Below are 20000 nucleotides of genomic sequence, written 5' to 3'. Positions count from 1 at the left end.
TTTTTCTGACACACTGAAGCTCATTTCTAAAAACTTCCTGAAACTTGGAACAAGTGGGATTGTTTCTCAAATTAAAACACTCATATTTAATATTGAGTTTAAAGTTCAGACTAAAACAGTCCCTGTCGCATTTCTTGCGGTGTGTGTGTTGTGTGTGTGTTGTGTGTTCAGCTGAGTCCAAAGTCTCATTGTTTGCACATTGCATTGTGGGTGATTTTTGGCATTTGTATGTGTGTTGTTGTCAGCGTGTCGGCCGGGCTAACGAGGTTGGCACCAACGTGTTTTAAGTGAAATCTGCCTTTTGTCTGCTGGTATTACACACACACACACACACACACACACACACACACACACACACACAGACATACACACAGCTGGGTGAGATTATCACTTTCCTGTGTGTGTGTGTGTGTGTGTGTTCCCCAGGAGACTGTGGACAATGAGGGTCTTTTCAAAACAAAAGCAGAAAGAAGCACATCCCTCGGTCACAATAGCCGACGTGTACTAGCCGTCTCGCTAGCCGGATTACCGCGGTGCTACCAGCGGCAGGATAACTCTCTAATCCTGCCAGCATATCTCGCCATTCATTCAACAGCAGCACCGCCACACAGTGCAGGGCTCGTTGGGGGGGGGATACGTGGTCTAATTAATTAGCAGTGAATAAAGACGCAGAGTAAGAGCATTAGCGTGGCGAAAACACGAAGAGTCCGGCTTTACGTTGTTTCTCATTTTAGTTTATCAGCGAGATCCAGGACTGTCCGTCGTTAGTGCTCACACACACTCACACAATGTAAATATACACATATATAATTAATACATACACACAGAGTCTGGCAGTATGGATCCAGGGCCAGAGGGGATTGTGTCTGTTAATTAACAAAAGTGAGAAAAAAGATGGGTGAGTGATGGATTTATTAGCAGCTGACAGATGGATGGATGGATGGATGGATGCATGGATGGATGGACAGATAGTTTCCTGGTGGATCACTACACAGATTGGGACGATACAGGTCCAAGTAGAGTGGACCATCCAGCCCAGTTTGGTTCTGGGTGGTCGTCAGCTTCTCGTCGTTTCAACGTTTGGTTCAGTGACTGTAGATAAAGATGGACACCATGACGGACCCTCCCAAAGTGAAGCCACAACCTTTCAGTCACCCCCTGGTGACTTGGTGGAGTATAGGTCATAAACCCTGCCCCCTCCAACGTATCCTCATACAATGTTTTGTATGATATCCTACGAATAAGTACCCCAAGAATGACATCACGTCCTCAACGTTACGTAATAAGCATAAAGTTATGAAAGTTAGGTTTAGGCAAGTAAAGTCACTGTGGCAAGGTTTGAAAAAAGAAACGTGTTGAGGATGTACCTTAAAATGACTCAAAGGTCATACGGTTCTGAACACAAGTGTCCAGGGGAGAGTCAGTGCCTTTTGTGACCCATCGACCAACCCAACCTGCTTCTTTACGTGACTGCTTGGGACCGCTTCCTTGTTTACCCCCGTCAGCGCATTGGTCACATGACCGCAGCCTTTCAAAATACATGGGATATGTACAAATTTGGGTACTTTTTGTAGAAAGCCGTGTGAGCAGTTTATGAGAACAGCCTGGTTAGCTGATGGGACATGGGATAAACTATGGATGTATAAAGAGAACTGGATACAGTGTTGGAGGCAGAAGTTCAACTTCCCAGGTATGAAATGACCTGGATCTTGTGCACTGTGTGGACCAAAGAGCAAAATCACTACAGAATTCTGCCGGCAAAGTCGCTAGCTCCTGGTTCTAACTCGAAGGGTGATAAAATGATTTAATCATGCGGCTCTTCTAGACTTTTGAAAAGTCGTTGAAACAAATGGATCAAGTCCTGATAATGAAACGAGTCATTCTGTGGAGGTTGTGACGCTCCAAAAAAAAAAGCCCCCGAAGGTCAAAACACAACATTTAAATAAATTAAAAAAAAAAAAAAGGAAACATGAAAGGATTTTGATTTATCATCGTAAACAAACAAAACAACAAAGATATGAGCAGCGACATGAAGAGCCTCGACTGAGAATTTATTTTCCTCCGCTCTGTCAGAAGGTCACGTGTGGCAGTACGAGGCTTACATGTAAAAGGTTGTCTTTGTTCAGGTGGGTCCATGTTGGTGGTGGACGAGGGCTCTTCCACCTGTCTGTGTGGGGGGGTCCTGGGGGCCTCGGACCCTGACAGCCCGCCCGACCAGCTCACCTTCTACGTGGAGACTCCTCCTCTGCACGGCTTCTTGGAAAACACGCTGCCAACGCCGGGCTCCGAGAAGAGCAACGCCGGAGTCCGAGTGGGTCAGTGTGTGTGTGTGTGTGTGTGTGTGTGTCTGTGTGTGTAGCATACACTCGACCTGACCCTGCTGTATTTCTTTCTCCCAGAATCCTTCAGTTTCGTCCACCTGACCTCGGGTTTCATCAACTACGTCCAGTCAGAGAGCAAAGGGGCGGAGCCGACTGTCGACCAGCTGTCCATCAGTGTGAGTGATGGGCTGCACCGTTCCGCCCCCGTCCCCTTCTACATCATCATCAATCCCACCAATGACGAGGCACCTTCACTGCTGCTCGCCAACTTCACCGTACGTCCATCCTTTAACCAATGAGCGCTAAGAATCTAAGAAGAATGAAGTTGTAGAGTCAATGCTGTTCTCCACCTCCTGCAGGTGAAGGAGGGCGGGGTGAGGGAGCTGACTCCGTCCATACTGAACGGTTTCGATCTGGACGCCCCGCCGGACATCCTGACCTTCACGGTGGTGCAGCCGCCGGCTCATGGCAGCCTGATCAACGGCATCTACGGCACAGACATAAGTCGCTACAAAGAGATGGGAGCCGACCTCCTGCAGAGGAGCCTCCCCGTCACCTCCTTCACCCTGCAGGAGCTCCGACAAGGTTAGAGACACCAGCAGGCCGCTGTGTCACAGTCTGTATCCACCTACAGTATTTAAACTCTGTAAAGTACTGTACTATTAAAGTACAACTCTGTACAGCAAGGAAAAAAACAAATGCATCAGGATCTGTCTTTCATTTACTTTAAACAACACCCAAGACTGTTCGGACAAAGCATCCGAACATGTGCCCCAAGTTTGGGTACGATTGCTTGAGCCAATTTTGTTTTATGGACATTTACGTAAACTTGAACCTTTGGACAGAGGTTTAAAACATTCATGATTTCAACGCAGATCGTTGTATCAAAATTTCCCTGAAAAGTTTTGCTTAGCGATGTCCGTAGACGATCCTGCCAACGTTTGGGGAAGACTAGACCAAGTTCTCTCAGTCGACTGAGATTGCTTCAAGTCAAGCAGTCGTTTGTTTTGTCAGTGTGCAGCGGAGGCTTCTTCAGGGGAAGCTACCCAGATTTAGCTGCAGAGTGAGCACTCCTTGCTTTCACACTGCTCTTCGGTACAGGCAGCTGCACACACTGTAAGGCTCCGAGATATCATCATGTTCTGACTTTTGCTTAGAGGCGGTAAATTTTCAGCTCACAGCTACTTAATATGACACAGTCTCTGCCGTTTGTTTGATATCTAGTGTCAGCAAAAAAATTTCGTTTGATATTTCCAGTCCGTGGTTAGCATAGTTAGCTTGTTTTTTATATTACGTCAACATCACTGTCACCCTGAACGTCTGAGTCCCGCTCAAACCCTGGCCACGTTCAAATTAAGTCGTGTTTACCATGTTCACAAGATGAGTCCATATGAATGCGGACGAGAAAAGGGGGAGCGCACATTTCCGGGAGGGCGTGTCCTTTTAAAAAATGCAAGAGGTGTTGCTTTGTTGCCGCCCGTTTTCTCCGGTGTGTTAAACACACTTTAGAAAGGAGTGTCCCCAGACTATCAGAAGGCGGAGATCTCTGATTGTCTGGTGGCGAGACTAGTCATATGTAGATATCAGTCTATGATAAATATGGAGAAGTTGATCATGTTAGTGCAGAGCTGTCAGATCCTACATCTGCCCCACAGACAATATTTTGGTCTAATACACACTTAAACAACAGCGCCTGGAAGAAGATCAGCTCTGCACTGGTCACATAGCAACCTCAGAAGCAACCTGCCGCCGTGCTCTTGAAAGCTGGCACGGAATAGGCACGCCCAGCACCCGACCTTGCATTTTCCAGACAGTTAAAGACGCAGTTTACAGGTTACAGGTTTCGCTGCACGAACCCTTTTAGCAAATGAAAATAAGGAGAAGAACTCCAGCAGCGAGAAAGGCAACAGGTCACACCAGGCTGTAAAAACTTATGGTATCAAACTGAAAATAACAAATACGGCTTGTCTTGTCCTCATCCCAGCGATCAGCAAATCTGGGTGGTGTCGTCAAACGTGTGTTAGCATGTTGAGTGTGTTTCCACTCACAGACCCTACAACAGTGGAGCAACGCCGACACACCGTCCTCGTCTTACTCACAACTCTGTCTCGGTTGCTGTTGTAGCTGACCGGGAACCTGCAGGCGGGACGTTCAGCTGCGGCGTTTCATCTGCAGTTACCATAGTGTCGCTGACTCACAGCTAATCAGCGTGTTGTGCTAACCACAGCACATGTTGCTAACGTAACGGCTTATGGCTAAAATAACTTCCTTTGTTTCTCTTTGTTATGTGCATCAAAACCGTGTATTCTGCGTGCAGTGAGCCATGATGGTTCGACACACATACACAAACCGTTACCACCATGTTGTATATTCAGTATGTAGGTAAACACTTCTGTGTATTTGTCTTTTACATTTCTATATTTTCTTTTTAATAACAAATGGGAAGGCAAACAGAGAAGCGCTGCGTTTAAGACTAATTCTATATCTAGCATTTTGCTTCTGCTTCCTCCTCTTCCTCCCTGCCCTCCCTCTCACCTGCCCTCCTCCTCCCTGTCTCCTCTTCATCCCTCCCCCCTTCACCATCCTCTTCCTCCCCCCTCCTCCTCCCACTGCAGGCATGAAGATCGTGTACATGCACGATGACACAGAAACCCTGAAGGACGTCGTGGCTCTGCGGCTGACAGATGGCGTCCACACAGTCCAGGGGACGGCTCAGGTCACCGTGCTGCCGGTCAACGACGAGAAGCCACGGCTGCTAAAGTACACACACACACACACACACACACACACACACACACATATGCACAGATGTGATCTGATATGAGGATTTAGTGCTTAATGCTTGTTAATATGATATTACTGGAAATATGTGGCTGTGGGAGGTTCTAGGTCAGGGTCAGTTCAGTTTTTTGAACGCTCCGAAAAAGATGCAGAAGGTTTTGCTCCGTTCATAAAGATGTAGAAGTGCAGTTGTTGGTATTAATATAATTTGACTGTCTACATATCAAGCATGGGTGGTTGACCTCTCTTGTTTCTCCGACACCTTTCGGCTTGTTGCAGAGGGGCCGCTAACTAAGCTCCTGCTAATGTATGCTCTTCTTTTTTCTCTGATAACTTACAACCCAGACGTTCAGGAGGTTTTTACCAGGAGCTGAATTATCCACAGAGGTCTCTTCCTCTCCAAAACAAACAGACCAACTGAATAAAAGAGTTTCAGGTTAAAAATCAGTGTTTCTTCTATGCTGTTTGGCACAGCAGGGGCTGAAGCCAAGCTGCCGCTAACATTTGCTCAGGTTGTTTCTTTGATAACTTCAGATCCAGACGTCCGATGATTCAAATCCTTCATCTGGTTAAAACATGGAGTTAAAACTGGATATAAAATCAGTTTATGACAGCTTCTGGCAGACAGCTGCAACCGTGACACATGCACAGAGGAGATATGATGCCACTAACAGGCCCTAAACACTATCCCCGCCATTGACGAGATATTCTGGCAATCGGTGTTTTCACTGCTATAGGATAGGGGACGCTGTTACACATCTTGTGAAATAGAACATCACTGCCGTGTCCAAAAACAAACAAAGAAGAACAAACCAGAAGGAGATGTTGTTTACAGAGATGTTGCAGCTTGTAAACTGCATGAAAATGCCTGCCGCCGCCGACGGTTGCACAAGCTGTGGAGACGTTGATGGACTCAGACTCCGACACTTCCTGTTTTGATTGACATTCTGAATCTGACTGGACAAAGAAACAAATGCGTTTGGTGAGACGAAACAGGATCTCCATGACGGTGACAGTGACACAAGACGACTACAGAGGAGACGGAGACAACAGAACGCATTTATACAATTCAAACTGGTGTAAGGAAATGAAAAAAAAAAAAAATCTAAATGTGAAATTGAATTTATACTTGAAAATGACATTCTTTGACAAAATGTATTTTTCCAGCTCTTTGTCTGAAATGTTGTTTTTTTATCTCCTGTGTTGATAACAAAGAAATGGAATAAGATAGAATCAAATGTTTTTTGTGTTTTAAAACAGAAGGTCTCTTCTTTAGTTTCATGTTTATACTGTTTACATATTTATAAAACAAATTATTCTGTGGGTCTTGAAAGATCAGTGAATATGATCAAAAATGCAGGCAGTGACTGGCAACTTAAAAATAACACTCTGGTGAGAAAAGTGTTAAAATGTTAAAAGTTTCTCTGGGTTTTAAAATTGTTGGAACCATTTTGGATAATGTAAGTACACTCAACAAAATATTTAACGTAGGTCTAGTTGTTTTCAGACATTTTAATTACATATAAAGTTACACATTATATCTTTAAATCAAGATGTAGATGTTAAGTTGTCCTTAAATAGTATAAAGTGTTGTTTTATCGTTACATTCGTTGTTTCATGTCGATGATGATCAGAAATGTGCGCTGCAGTGAAATCCAGAGAAGCTCAGCAGGAGGAGGTCAGGGGGAGTCGACACGGGACAGAAGGGGGGAGGAGGGGGAGGAAACCTGTGTGTGCACATGTGGCGGCTCGCTCTGCATGACTGGGTGTTTACAGAGGAAATCTGTGACCCCCCTCCCTCCACCTCCACCTCCACCCATAATATTTTCATTTGAACGAGTGATTGGGAATTTGCATCCTTGACTGGGTTCCCCATTCTGTCCCTTCACCCCCCCACGCCTCGCCCACATGTGTGCTGTCCCCAGATCAGTGGTTGGTGTGCGTGGGTGCGTTGGCACAGGCTGAGCTGGTACTGTAAAGAGCACCGAGGCAGAAGTAATGCAGAGACTTGGCAGATGCCGGCCTCCTTGTTTTTGCGTTCCTGCAGGATGGACGTGGCAGCTTCCTCTCCTGCGTGGATTTTAGTTCCGAGTGAGGAAGCAGCCAGACGCTTTCTGATGTTCACCCACCCCCCTAAACACCACCCAACACCACCACCACCACCCAACAACATCACCCCCAGACCTCCATGATCCTGCTGGAACAGCCTGCTCTCACACAAACTTTCTTCTCATCAAACTGCCTCATTCACAACACTTTTAAAGGACAGCCTTATTCTTCTACTTGTGTCCATTATCACAAATATCGAGCTCCAAGTCTTTATGTGTCGAATGCATAACAGTTACAGGACTTTTACTTGTAACAGAATATTTATATTGTGTGACACTGGAACCATTATGGTCCAGTGTTTGGAACATGAAACATTTATTCAGTGTTTTTACTGGTTTAAATCAGCTGGTCTGTTTCGTCTGGTGAGGCGGAGACCTCTGTGGATAATTCAGCTGCTGGTAAAAACCTCCTGAATGTTTGGGTCTTAACCTCCTGCGACTCTGCGTCCTCATATAAAGACATTACATCTTGGGTTTGCTGCACCTTACACTTAATTTTAAGATGGCAGCCATCTCTGACAAATCAGTCTGCAGCCGACCCCGACACAGAAGTGGACAAGGTGCAAAACCTGATCACATTATTTGGTTGAAACTTGTTGATTTATGCTTAATAACATTTGTAGTTTGATATGGCACACACATCTGAAATGTAAATCTAAATCTGCAAAGTTACTGTGGGGCGGTATTTAAATACTCTAATATTCCAGATGTATTTATCTGATCCTGGGATCACTGGTTTGATTTAGTCTCTTTTTCAGGAGTTTGGTAACGTTTAACATTGGAGTGGTAGAAGCAGGACGTTTCAACCTCTTTTTCAGTCCTTTTACTACAAAATAAAGTCCAATCTGATGCTGTCGTTTATCTGTTTATTCACTTGTTGAACTTGAACTTTGCAGATAAAAGTGACCAGAGTCAACTAAAATGATCCCAGTTCTAAAAATGTACAGTTGTAACATATTATAATTACGGACTACATTTACATGCACCCTGTTATGCAGAATATGACAACAATTCAACATGTTCTGTTTGGATTTTCCAAATTAGGCCTTTTTCTGATTTTAACATTCTCTGATTTAGACATGAAATATGATATATATTCAGGCATTAGGAGTCAGGGTTCCCACAGTCATGAAAAACCTGGAAAAGTCATGGAATTTTACAATCACATTTTCAGGCCTGGAAATGTCCTGGAATTTTGTTGTGATTAATGAAATTGTTATGGTAATCTTCCCTGATTAACCTTCCACGTAATGTAACATAACAGCACATTTATTTTCTGTAGCTGTCGATGTAACGCAGCTTTAATATGTGTTGTTTCTTCAGTTTCTCCCTGTGTTCCCTCTCTCCCTTCATGTATGCCCTTACCTCAAATTATGTCTGAGTAGAGATGGACTCTGATATGTTTGAAAAACGCCAGGCAAGTGCGGCAAGTTTTATTTATTTATTTATTTTTTTATCATGGGTTCTTAAAAAGTCATGGAAAAGTTTGGAAATCAGTGGGAACCCTGAGGAGCTATCATTGGACATGTATACTAAACATTCAGAATGTACGTCTCATTTTGAGTTTTTACTGCAGTTTGCAACACTCGGCCTCTTGTCTGTTTACAGTCAGCTCTGTGCGTTGTACACAAACCAACTCACCAACAGTTTGCAGGGCCGGTGTAGAGATGCACACTGGCCGAGGCGCTCTGAGCATGCTCCACAGTTTCCGCACCGGGCTTTGACCCGGAAGTCCAATAGCATTAAATGCGTAACAGAAGAAGAGAAGAAGAAATAGCGCACAGCTCATTTGAAATGTACAGAGCTGTAAAGTTGTCCACCATGGTACCAGTTAGCTGCTAGCTAACCGTAGCTACCTTGTTTGTCCATTGTTTGGTCTGTGACGTAATAGGTCAACAGGAAAAAGGTCCAATACTAACAAGCTGAAAGGGGGCATATCTCCACCTATCGTAGAGGAGTCCCCTCCCATGCTTGTATACTGGGACAAGGACAGTAGTCAGGGCCGTAACTATAGACAGTGTCCACACGGTCCAGCAGGTCTACCACTGGTGGAAAACTGATAAAATCCTATTTTGATGCAAAGGAGCAAAAAGACAAGCAGCTCCAGCTGTTTCACTTTTCTTTATTCGACATAATAAACAACACGTTAGAGCACTTTAGTCAGAGAACGCACAGCTGCATGTAAACTGGAATGTTCATTTTCGTCAGCCATGTAAACACTTTCGCAGGAATGTCAACTTTTTTGGAACGAGGGCAAAAACTGAATATTTTGTGAATGCAAACGTAGTCAGTGTTCTCTTCTCCACTGGTGTCTTCAGGAACGCTGGGTTGGAGGTGGACTCTGGTGAGCGCAGGGTGATCTCCAGCGTGACTCTGGAGGCCGAGGACCTGGACACACCCCTGAACCAGGTGTACTACTTCCTGAACGCTGAACCACGCTTCGGCAAACTGCAGCTCAGGGTGAGGAAACAACAGTGTGTGTTGGGTTGAGAAATTTTGGAGAATGAGGGCACTTTGTCTGGTCCTCATCTCTTCACATGGCTGTTGGAGGAAAAGAGTTAGAATTTAAAAAAGAAACTCTGTATTTGGGACCAGTTTTTAAAGATTTCTGTCCTCAGTAGGAACCAGTGGGCTGAGAGCTGAGAGCCATGACAGGAAGTGCTGAGAGATGGACAGACATGTTGTTGGTTTGAGTCTGCACATGAGATTCATTGACAAATAGAAAAATATAGATGTTTTCCATTATTTCTTTCATCTAATCATGGTAAACTTTGAGTTTGTTTCCAATGTCCATGTTATAGAATACATCTTGATTTATTGTCAAGCGGTGGAAGGAGCACTTTGAAGTACGCCTAAACCTGTCCATCACGTTCTTTGTGGAGGAGGCAGAGCCTGAAGACTCAGGGGAACTCTTGTCCGTATCCCTGGCAGAGGTTGCTGTGGTAGTCAAAAGCTCCCCAGCAGGTGGAAGAGCAGGTGTGGATGACATTTGCCCTGAGATGCTGACGGCTCTGGACATTGTTGGGCTGTCATCGCTGACACGCCTCTTCAGTGTTTCTTGGGGTCGGGTACGGTGCCTGTGGAGTGGCAGACTGGATAGTGGGTCCCATTTTTGAAAAAGGGGACCAGAGGGCATGCTCCAATGACGAGAGTCAGCAACTCCAAATCTGAGGCCACGGTTCTCTGCAGGAAACCAGTGGAGTGCCCCCTCTGGGTTGGGAGTTACTGCCCCAGGAGAAGGAGTTCAAGTATCTTGGGATCTTGTTCATGAGCGAGGGTAGAATGGAGCGTGAGATGGATCGGCAGTTTTGTGGAGCATCTGCAGAAATTTGGCTGCTGTTCTGGAAGCTTTCGATTTACTGGTCCATCTGCATCCCAACCCTCACCTATGGTCATGAGCTCTGGGTAGTGACCGAAAGAACGAGATCACAGATACAAGTGCTCCCTTGCGTTGAAAGGGTCAGCTGAGGTGGTTCGGACATCTGATCAGGATCCTCCTGGGCGCCTCCTGTTAGAGGTGTTCTGGGCACGTCCCACTGGTAGGAGGCCCCGGGGCAGACCCAGAACACGCTGGAGGGATTACATATCTTATTTGGTGTGGGAACACCTCAGGGTCCTCCAGGAGGAGCTGGGAAGTGTTGCTGGGGAGAAGGACGTCTGGGGTGCTTTGCTCAGCCTGCTGCCTCTGAGACCTGGCTTTGGATAAGTGGTTGAAAATGAATGGATGGATGGATGAATGGATGAATGGATGGATGAATGGATGGATGGATGGATGAATGGATGGATGGATGGATGTTTCCCAATCTAAAGAAATAACACCCAGACGCATAGGTTTCCATTCAGATGAGCTCACGTTGTGGTGAGTGAATGATCCTCTCAGTGTTGTGATGGTTCTTCACTGTGTGTCCGCAGACAGAGTCGGGTTGGACCGAGCTGTCGGCCGGTCAGAACTTCACGCAGGACGACGTTGAGATGAACCGTCTGTGGTACGCACACACAATCAGCACCGACAGCGCCGGGTTCAAAGGTCATGACAGCTTCCGCTTCACCCTCAGCGACCTGGACAACGAGACTCCTGCACAGAGCTTCTTCATCTCGGTCCACACCGTGCAGAAAGGTCAGAGGTCAAATTTACTATTCTGGTTTACAACTGTTACTGTCGAAGTGCGGCACTGTGAGCGTCTGTCAGGAGGAGTATATATGTGTGTGTGGGGTGGATCTGTGGAGCAGGTTAGATGAGCAGTTAAAGGGAAGCACAAATATAGAGCTCTTTACCAAGATGTACAGACACAGTATATTTAGGACGTATGCAGATGATGGGTTGGTTTATTTACTTACCTGGGCTTAGTGGGGTTTGTATATTTAATATCTAAGACTTGTTTATTTATCGTCATTAATGGCTCTAAATAAGTTTCTGATAGTTGTTGACAATTTCCTTTGTTAATGAAAGATGAATACTGAGAAGGGGCAGGATTATTTAAGTGTACACTTCTTCCTGCTCCTTTCTGAGCATGTTGATGTTTTGTTTGTTTAGTTTTTATTTTTTCTAAGTCATTCATTCAAACAAACAAAAAGAGCTTAAAAGGCTAGAACCCAGAGGTGAAATCTTACAAAGTACATTTACTCAGCTACTGTACTTAAGTACAATTTTGAGGTACTTAATACAAATTAAGTTACTTTGCTCAGAGTCATATTTTTAAAGCAAATTCCATCAACTATGATCCAAATTCAAAAAGAGTTTGGACGCTGTTTAAAACCTAAATAAAACCAATGAAGTGATTTTCAAATCTTTTTTGACCTATATTCAACTGAATACAAAGACAAGATATTTAATGTTCAAACTGATAAATATTTTTTGTAACTATAAACTCATTCTGAGTGTGATGCTGCAACACGTTATAATAAAGTTGTGACTGCAGCATGTTTCCCACCTTTTCTTTTACCAACACTCAGTAAGTGTTTGGGAACTGAGGACACTAATTGTTGAAGTTTTTGTTGCTTGACATCCAACTTCAGTGTCTCAACAGTCTGTATTTTGTGCTTCATCATGTTCCACACATGTTCAGTGGGAGCCAGGTAAGTCTGGTACCTGCACTCTGTCACTACAAAGCCACGCTGTTGGAGCACGTGCACAATGTGTCTCATTGTCTCGCTGGAATAAGACGGGACGTCCCTGAAAAATACTGCATAATGAGCACTTTTACTTTTGGTACTTTAGATATATTTTGATACTTATCTTACTATATAATGACGACAACTCTGTGTGTGTGTGTTCCACGTTTTTCTCCTCACTGACTTGGTCAATCCATGTGAAATTTGGCACAGTGGTAGAGGGTCATGGGAGGATGCCAATGAAGCAATATAACATCAATTGGCCAAAGGGGGGCGCTATAGCAACCCATTGAAATGTCAAACTTTGAATGGGCATATCTCATGCCCCGTATGTCGTAGAGACATGAAACTTTGCACAGAGATGCCTCTCCTCATGAGGAACACATTTGCCTCAAGAACCCATAACTTCCGCTTATATAGATTTTCCGCCATTTTGAATTTTTTGAAAAACACTTCAAATGGATCTCTTCCTAGGAAGTTTGAGCGATCTGCATGAAACTGGGTGAACATAATCTAGGGACCAATATCTAAAGTTCCCTCTTGGCAAAAGTTGGAAAACTTACTAAAACTGAGCTTCTATAAGGCAATGAATATTGCGGAGGGCGTGGCTCATCACATAAAGGTGTATAACATCTCAAGGGTTTCACCCATCACCACGCAACTTTGTAGGCATATGACCACACATAATCTGAGGGGACCCCTCCATTATTGACCCCATCAAACAAAATGGGGGCGCTAGAGAGCTCATTTCTTATCTAGGCCTAACCGCCATATGGATTTTTACTAAACTTGGTAGATATGTAGAACAGGACGCCTCAAGGTGACTGGAGAAATTTAACTCTAATTGGCAACTGGGTGGCGCTATAACAACAGAAAAATGCTTCAAAATGGCTAAAATGCGACCGATCGCTGTGGCTCCTCCTGTGGACCAATGTTAGTGTTGTTTCTAATGTTTGGTATGACTAAGTCATGGTATGGTATGCTGTACATAATCACGGAAACTGTCAGTGTGTCATTCTGTCAGTCAGTCATTCTGTCTGTCCCACATTTTTCTACTCACTGACGTGGTCAATCTATGTGAAACTGCACATAGGCATTGAGGACTGGCATAGGTAGAAGGGGACAAAGCTACCAATGGCTATGGACTAGTAATTTTGAAATTTCACCAAGTAAATATTTGAATGTACAACTTTTACTTGACTTGACCAAGTAAATATTTGAATGTACAACTTTTACTTGACTTGAAACAGAGTATTTCTGCTACTTGAGTGTACTGAGTACTTCTCCCACAGAAGTTAAAACAACGATAAGAAGCATGTTGTCACACACTCACTCTGTACCTTCACACACCTCGGCCCACTGTGGCCCCTCTGTGGCCCCTCTGGCCGGTCGTGGTTCATGTATTATTGAGCGTCCCCCCCAACAGTGCCAGCTTTGCCAGTCGGGTGAACACAGTGCGTCAGGGCCTCGGCCCTTCTGGCTCCGGGCCCTCTGATCCTGGAGGAGCGGAGGTGAGAAACGACCGGCCTCCTCAGCCGCTGAATAATTAACGGAGGGGAGGTGGAGCAGCTGTGGAGGGGCGTTGGCTCGTCTCCTCTGGGTGCTCCACCACATCCCCCTCCTCCTCCTCCTCCTCCTCCTCCTCCTCCTCCTCCTCTTCGTCCAACAACGCTCCAAAAACTGAGACACTGAGGCCTGTTTTTATCACGTCTCATTTTGCCAAGTTGAAGTTGAATCAGTCAATCTTTTTTTAACTAAAAAGAAAAATAAATTTCTCTTTGACTTTTGCCAGCTGATGGAGACTTTAATCTCGAGCCATTTACAGTAAAAACTTTAATTTTAAGTTTCAGACACTCAGGTGGGAATTTTAAAATCTTAATTTATGAGAATAGATAGAGGATACAGTGATGAGTGAGGGGCTCACAGTCGGTAAAAAATCTCAATGCACCATGATACACAGAGTAGAAGTAGAAGACCTTGATGGAATTTCTTTAAATTCTGTTCCTTCTGTAGAACTTTACTGTTTTGATGTTCTGCAAAAACTCTTCTGGCCTTTGCTCAGCATCATAACTCAGGAGCTGAAACTGTGCTGATTGTAAAGATCTTCTGTGTGCGAAGCGTTCATGTTTAGAGCAACAGCAAAATTTGAATGTCTACAGTCATGTCTACATCTGAGTCTGGACAGACATTCATCATGTCACAGAAAAGACACCACAGTCCTTCTCAGTTAGTAGCAAAAACAGGAAAAGGAAATGGAAAGAGTGATTGTCTTGGTATGTTTTCACCAGTTTTGTTTGATATTCAAAATAAATACCATTAAAATCCCAGTTTTCTTTGTAATCACTGAACATCTGAACATGTGTCTGAGTTAGCAGCTAAGTTTCTCCCTCCTCCTTCCGTGTGTTGACCTTCTCCCTCCGGCCGCCTCCAGGTGACTTGGTGCTGCTGACCAAAGCAGTACACCTGACGGAGGGGCAGCGGGTCGTCCTGAACACCAACATCCTGCTGGCATCGGACTCGGCCGGTCGTCCGGAGGAGCTGGTCTACACGGTGTTGGCCCCGCCTCTGCATGGCCTCGTCCACGCCGTCCAGCAGCCGGGCGTCCCTCTGATCACCTTCACACAGCTGGACATCGCCGCACACCGAGTGTGCTACACCCACGACAACAGCCACCACGCAGAGACCGACTCCTTCAGGTCAGAGAACACACTCACTGTACATAGCTGCTGATATTAGAATGAAATCATAACCAATTTGATCACTTAAAAAATGATTAGTCCTGATTAAAATAAAATGCAAATAGAGAAAATAAATAATTACAAACTAAATTTGATATTTTAATCCCAAACTAAAAGTGTGATTTTAACAATTTTCAAACCGAACTCGTCCGTGTTTCAGTGTGGAGCAGCTGTTTGACTTCAGCCCTCGCAGTTAAATGAAGCTATTTTGCAGCACAGCATGAAATTCTGCACACATCAGGAGAATAAATGGCAAATGATCTGCCTACATATTGTGAGAGGAGGATATTTCTGTCAAAAAAAAAAGTATCACACACAACATTTGGCCGACGAAAGAAGAACTGGGCAGCGAGACGAGAGAGCGTCAGGAGACGAGGAGCTTTCTCTGCTGCAGTATGTTTATCTGCTTTTCCAGCCAATTTGGCAGCAGCAGGGTTTTTAAAGGGGGGAGGAGGACGGGGGGAGGAGGAGGAGGAGGGGAGGGGAGGGTGACCTGGAGTGTGTGCAGACCCCGGGTTTGTCACCCAGACCTCTGCTGCCCCGACCGGCTGGTTGTCTGGCTCTAAAGGAGACGGTCAGATCAGNGAGGAGGAGGGGAGGGGAGGGGAGGGTGACCTGGAGTGTGTGCAGACCCCGGGTTTGTCACCCAGACCTCTGCTGCCCCGACCGGCTGGTTGTCTGGCTCTAAAGGAGACGGTCAGATCAGAGCCAAGACTCAGAGACTGAGAGACTGAGGGATGGTGAGACGGACAGGCAGACAAACTGTCAGACAGACAGACAGACAGACAGACAGACGGAGAGAGAGAGAGAGAGACAGGTATAAAAGGGGGCCGACACCTGAAGTCCGCCTCACTCTGATAAAGTCGTCTCATTGTAGCATTGACAGTCGTCCACCGTCAGAGTCTTTGCCTCTTCTGCAACAATTACATAATAAACTTACAGATAAACTGGGTTTGATGGAAACCAGTTTGACTCCAGCTGACTCTTTTACAAATATGCGCGCACATGTTGGCAGCAGAAGTGGTGTTTTGCTCCAAAGCCACTCAGACGAGTTATCGAGCTTTAAACATCAAATTAAAACAGTTTCCAGCATCTTAACGTGTTGTTGTGTGTTCGGTGATCAGAATCAGACCAAAGTTTTAGAAGTTTTAGTTTTATTCCAACAGGATCACGACTGAGTATACATGTACATATACATGTACTGTAAAAAGCAGCCCGAGCTATTATGTGCCTAAATCACTGAACTCAACAGGCCTTTATTTGGGCCTTCCAACTGAGTCCAACTGAATCCAACTGAGCTAACCATGTGTAGCATCTCTATATAACTAACTACCATTAGCTCCACTGGGTAGCCAACACCCCGGTTTTATAGATCCAAAGAACTTCTATAAAAATGAACTGCTTGGGAACCAGACCAGGCCTCTGATAGAGACTGGCCTTTATTTGTCAAAATGTGTAGCCACACCAGGCTAGTAAAAGGGACTAGGCTTTTAATTGAAATTTTAAGTTATATATTAGGGCTGTCAAACGAGTTTTAATCGCTCTTTTTAACTGAAGGTTTAAAATTAATTTCTTTTGTATTTCAACACAGTTTTAAAGTCCATCTTAACAAGGTGAAACAACTGTTGCCAGTGTTTTACTGGGAATCAAATGAACGCAACAAAACTGACTTTATCATCTTGTCTTTAGATTTATTTATTTCAGATCAGTGCTGCACTGCTACAACAGTGTGATTGAAGAGACAACAGCAGCATGCAATGAACCCTCTGAGACCTGCATACTGTAGACCCATTTTTGTCTTTTTCTGGGGCAGGGCTGTAACTCCGTCTGTCTGTCAGACTTACACATAATTTGCACTTCTGCGTAGAATCGATGTGTAGGTTACGCCGTAGGCTCCACGTCGATTTGGGGCCTACGCCATAGCCTGATGTGCACCTCTCCAGAACTGTAACTACGGGTCACAGTGACGCAGACCTCCTGTCTGTCGCTGTATACTGACACCATTTCCCTCAGTGGAAACAAAGCTTTGGTTTACTTTTAGTTCACAGATAAGAAACAATAAACTGAAGACAGTAAAGCCTCCACTAAAAAGCATTTTAAGTCTTGTGTGTGATTTATCCTTCAGGGATTTATACTTCGGGATTTATGCAGGTTTCATATGAGAAGAGGGAAAGCTCGCAGGCTGCTAGGCTAATTTATACAATGTAAAATGCCATAGGCTTGTGCTAATAACATTAGCATGTTGTATTTGTGGGGAAAATGTGTCCAGATAAAGTGTTTGTCTGTGAATGCTGCGAGTTATAGTGAAGCTGATTTGTGTTTGAAACTGTCTCTATTAAGCCATGTTTAATGTGTGTTTAATGTGTGTTTAATGTGTTTTGAATCAACTAAACTTTACAGCACTTCACAGAAACCTCTGCCGCCCACTAGTGTTTTGGAGGTGTAACTGCAGAGTGACACAGACACACCACCGCATAAGTAAAAATGCTCACAACGGCGTAGGCTTCATGCATTAGATTTTCATAATTAATATGTTATTTTAAGCCTAATTATTAAACAAGTAACATTCATACTGGTTTCAATAAACAATTGTATTGTTTTTCCTGATCTTTGCTGAGTAACAGTTTTGTGTGAGAGGAATTAAAGGCTTGTCCCAAATATAGGCCTGTTGAGTTCAGTGATTTAAGCAAATAATAGCCCCGGTTACTGATTTCAGTTTTACATTATAATGACAGTGACTGACTTGAGTAAATCACCTTCTGGGGAGTCGTCTTAGCAGCATATAAAACAAAAACAGCTCCTTAGAAATTATAAAATCTAGTATTGTAGTTATAAACAAGTACAATCCAAAAAATACACATTTCTGACAGAAATGTAAAAGTATTAAAACTATTGTCATAGTTTGGGCTTTTGTTTTTTGTGCAAATCAAGACTAACTGTCAGAAATGGTCTCGTAATATTGTAACGGGGCTAGATTACATTAAACATGCTCGTAAAGCCTGGGGTGTAACAACACACGTATTTTATTAACTGTTCGAAGGGTTCAATACAAATATGTGTGTTGTTACACCCTAACTTTATATCTACATAGAGAGCAGGTCCTCGTCTATAGAGATTGCCATATTGCACCGCCATGTTTCTACAGTAGCCCAGAATGGACAAACCAAACGCTGGCTCTAGCAGGAGTATCAGGCTCCTTTAGGTTTCTGTTGATGTGTTTGATCGTAGTGGTTTTAGTGAAAAGTTAAAATAATTTGACGTGTGTGTGATGTATCTGGACAGAGCAGGACGTTATGCAGACTCAGGTGTGGCCACGTCTGAGACACACACACACACCTGTACATCATTTGTGTGTGCGTGTTGTTGTGACAGCAGATGATGAATGGGCATTACTTGGAGAATAATAACAGCGTTGGCACGGCTACGACAGCCAGAGCGCCGGCCACAGACGGCCGTCCCTGGGCAAATATGGCCGACATCGGAGCCAGATGTTACACCAGGACCTGCCTCTGAGTGTGTGTGAGTGTGTGTGTGGTGGCCGGTGTGCTGAGGCCCGGGGCAGTTAGTCAGCTGCAGGGCTGAGAGGCAGATTGTGTTGGCAGAGGGCTGAGACAGAGGACAAAATACACACACACACACACACACACACATTTTTCAAGTCCACTGCTCTGTCAATTGTCACTATTGTGTGTGTGTGTGGCCTTTATGTGAGTGATTGATGACTGAAGTCGGTGTTACTCAAAATAAAGTCATGAGATTAATTACTGTAAATATTTCATAATCAAACTCCAAATCATGAGATTATTGTTCTTATTTTTAAGATATTTATAAAGCACATTTCTTTCTGGGTAGAAGCACAATGTGCTTCACAAAGTGTGAGGTAAAACAAATCCATCAAATCTAAAAATAAATCTCATGAAATAATAATTAAGATAAAGAATAAACCAATAAAAGATACAAAGACATTTGACTTTGAACGGATTAAGAATTTGTTAAAAAATAAACACATATATATATATATTACTAAAAGTTGACCATTAAAAGAGGATAATACATATGACTTAAAATAAATGAAATAACGGAAAACAGAATAAAGCAACATAAACAGACCAAAAAAAGATAATAAGATAAAATCATAGATAAACCAATAAGCCAGGCAAAGTAAAAGCACACCTGAGTTAAAACCAATAAAAGAAATGAGATAAAATAAAAGGACAAAAATAAAATAACATAAAAGGACATAAATCAAACAAAATTATTTAAAATAAATAAAATGACATACAATAGAATAAAATAGATTAAAACAAAATAACTGAACCAGATTACTGGAATGCACTGGTAAAAAAAAGATGTCTTTAACTTAACTTTAGAAGATGAAACTGTTGGGACACTCCTGATGAACATGTTCCAGCGGCTCGGCGCATAAAAGCTAATTCGTAGTTGTAGAGACCCGGGAAATAACCAGGCGATGTGTTCTACGTGACCTCAGGGGGTGGAGCTTTCTCATAGCTCACAAAACAACATATGCTCATAGAATGGTACGTATGATATCCTACGAATTTGTGCCCCACGGATGACGTTGCGTCCTCAACATACAGCTATGTAATTAACGTAAAGTTACAAAGGTTAGGTTTAAGTAATAAAGGTTACTGTGATAAAGTTTAGGAAAAGAAACAAGGTGAGGATGAACCTTAAAATGACTATAGCCCTGTTCCCACAGTGAAAGTTATGTTGTCCCAACAGAAGCGTTCCTTAGCGTCCCCATGTTTGGTCCCCCCTCTGTTGGGGTACCTAGCACACAGATCTGGTACTAAAAGGTGGAGCTAGAAACCCTGCAGTCTGATTGGTCAGTAGAGGACGCTCACTCTGGTTTTATGTAACCTCTGTTCATACATCAGTAAACTACAACTATAAAATGAAAGAGAAAAAAATAACTTCAT

The 20000-nt window shown here is 43.7% G+C and overlaps 1 protein-coding gene across 4 annotated transcripts in view; it reads left to right on the top strand.

The window, feature by feature from the left end:
* Positions 1–20000, top strand: part of frem1b (Fras1 related extracellular matrix 1b) — a 67531-nt gene that overhangs the window by 29537 nt on the left and 17994 nt on the right. For all 4 annotated transcript variants that reach the window (XM_050055556.1, XM_050055552.1, XM_050055555.1 and 1 more), the window contains 7 exons: positions 2127–2315; positions 2400–2596; positions 2681–2906; positions 4937–5081; positions 9529–9670; positions 11123–11327; positions 14754–15018. In XM_050055556.1, coding sequence (XP_049911513.1) covers positions 2127–2315; positions 2400–2596; positions 2681–2906; positions 4937–5081; positions 9529–9670; positions 11123–11327; positions 14754–15018 — 1369 coding nt within the window. The remainder of the gene's footprint in view (positions 1–2126; positions 2316–2399; positions 2597–2680; positions 2907–4936; positions 5082–9528; positions 9671–11122; positions 11328–14753; positions 15019–20000) is intronic.

This window comes from Epinephelus moara, chromosome 10 (genome assembly GCF_006386435.1).
Source record: "Epinephelus moara isolate mb chromosome 10, YSFRI_EMoa_1.0, whole genome shotgun sequence".
In the NCBI taxonomy this organism is placed as follows: Eukaryota; Metazoa; Chordata; class Actinopteri; order Perciformes; family Serranidae; genus Epinephelus; species Epinephelus moara.
Note: the sequence above shows the minus strand (reverse complement) of the source record. Positions and strands in the feature narration are given on the sequence as shown.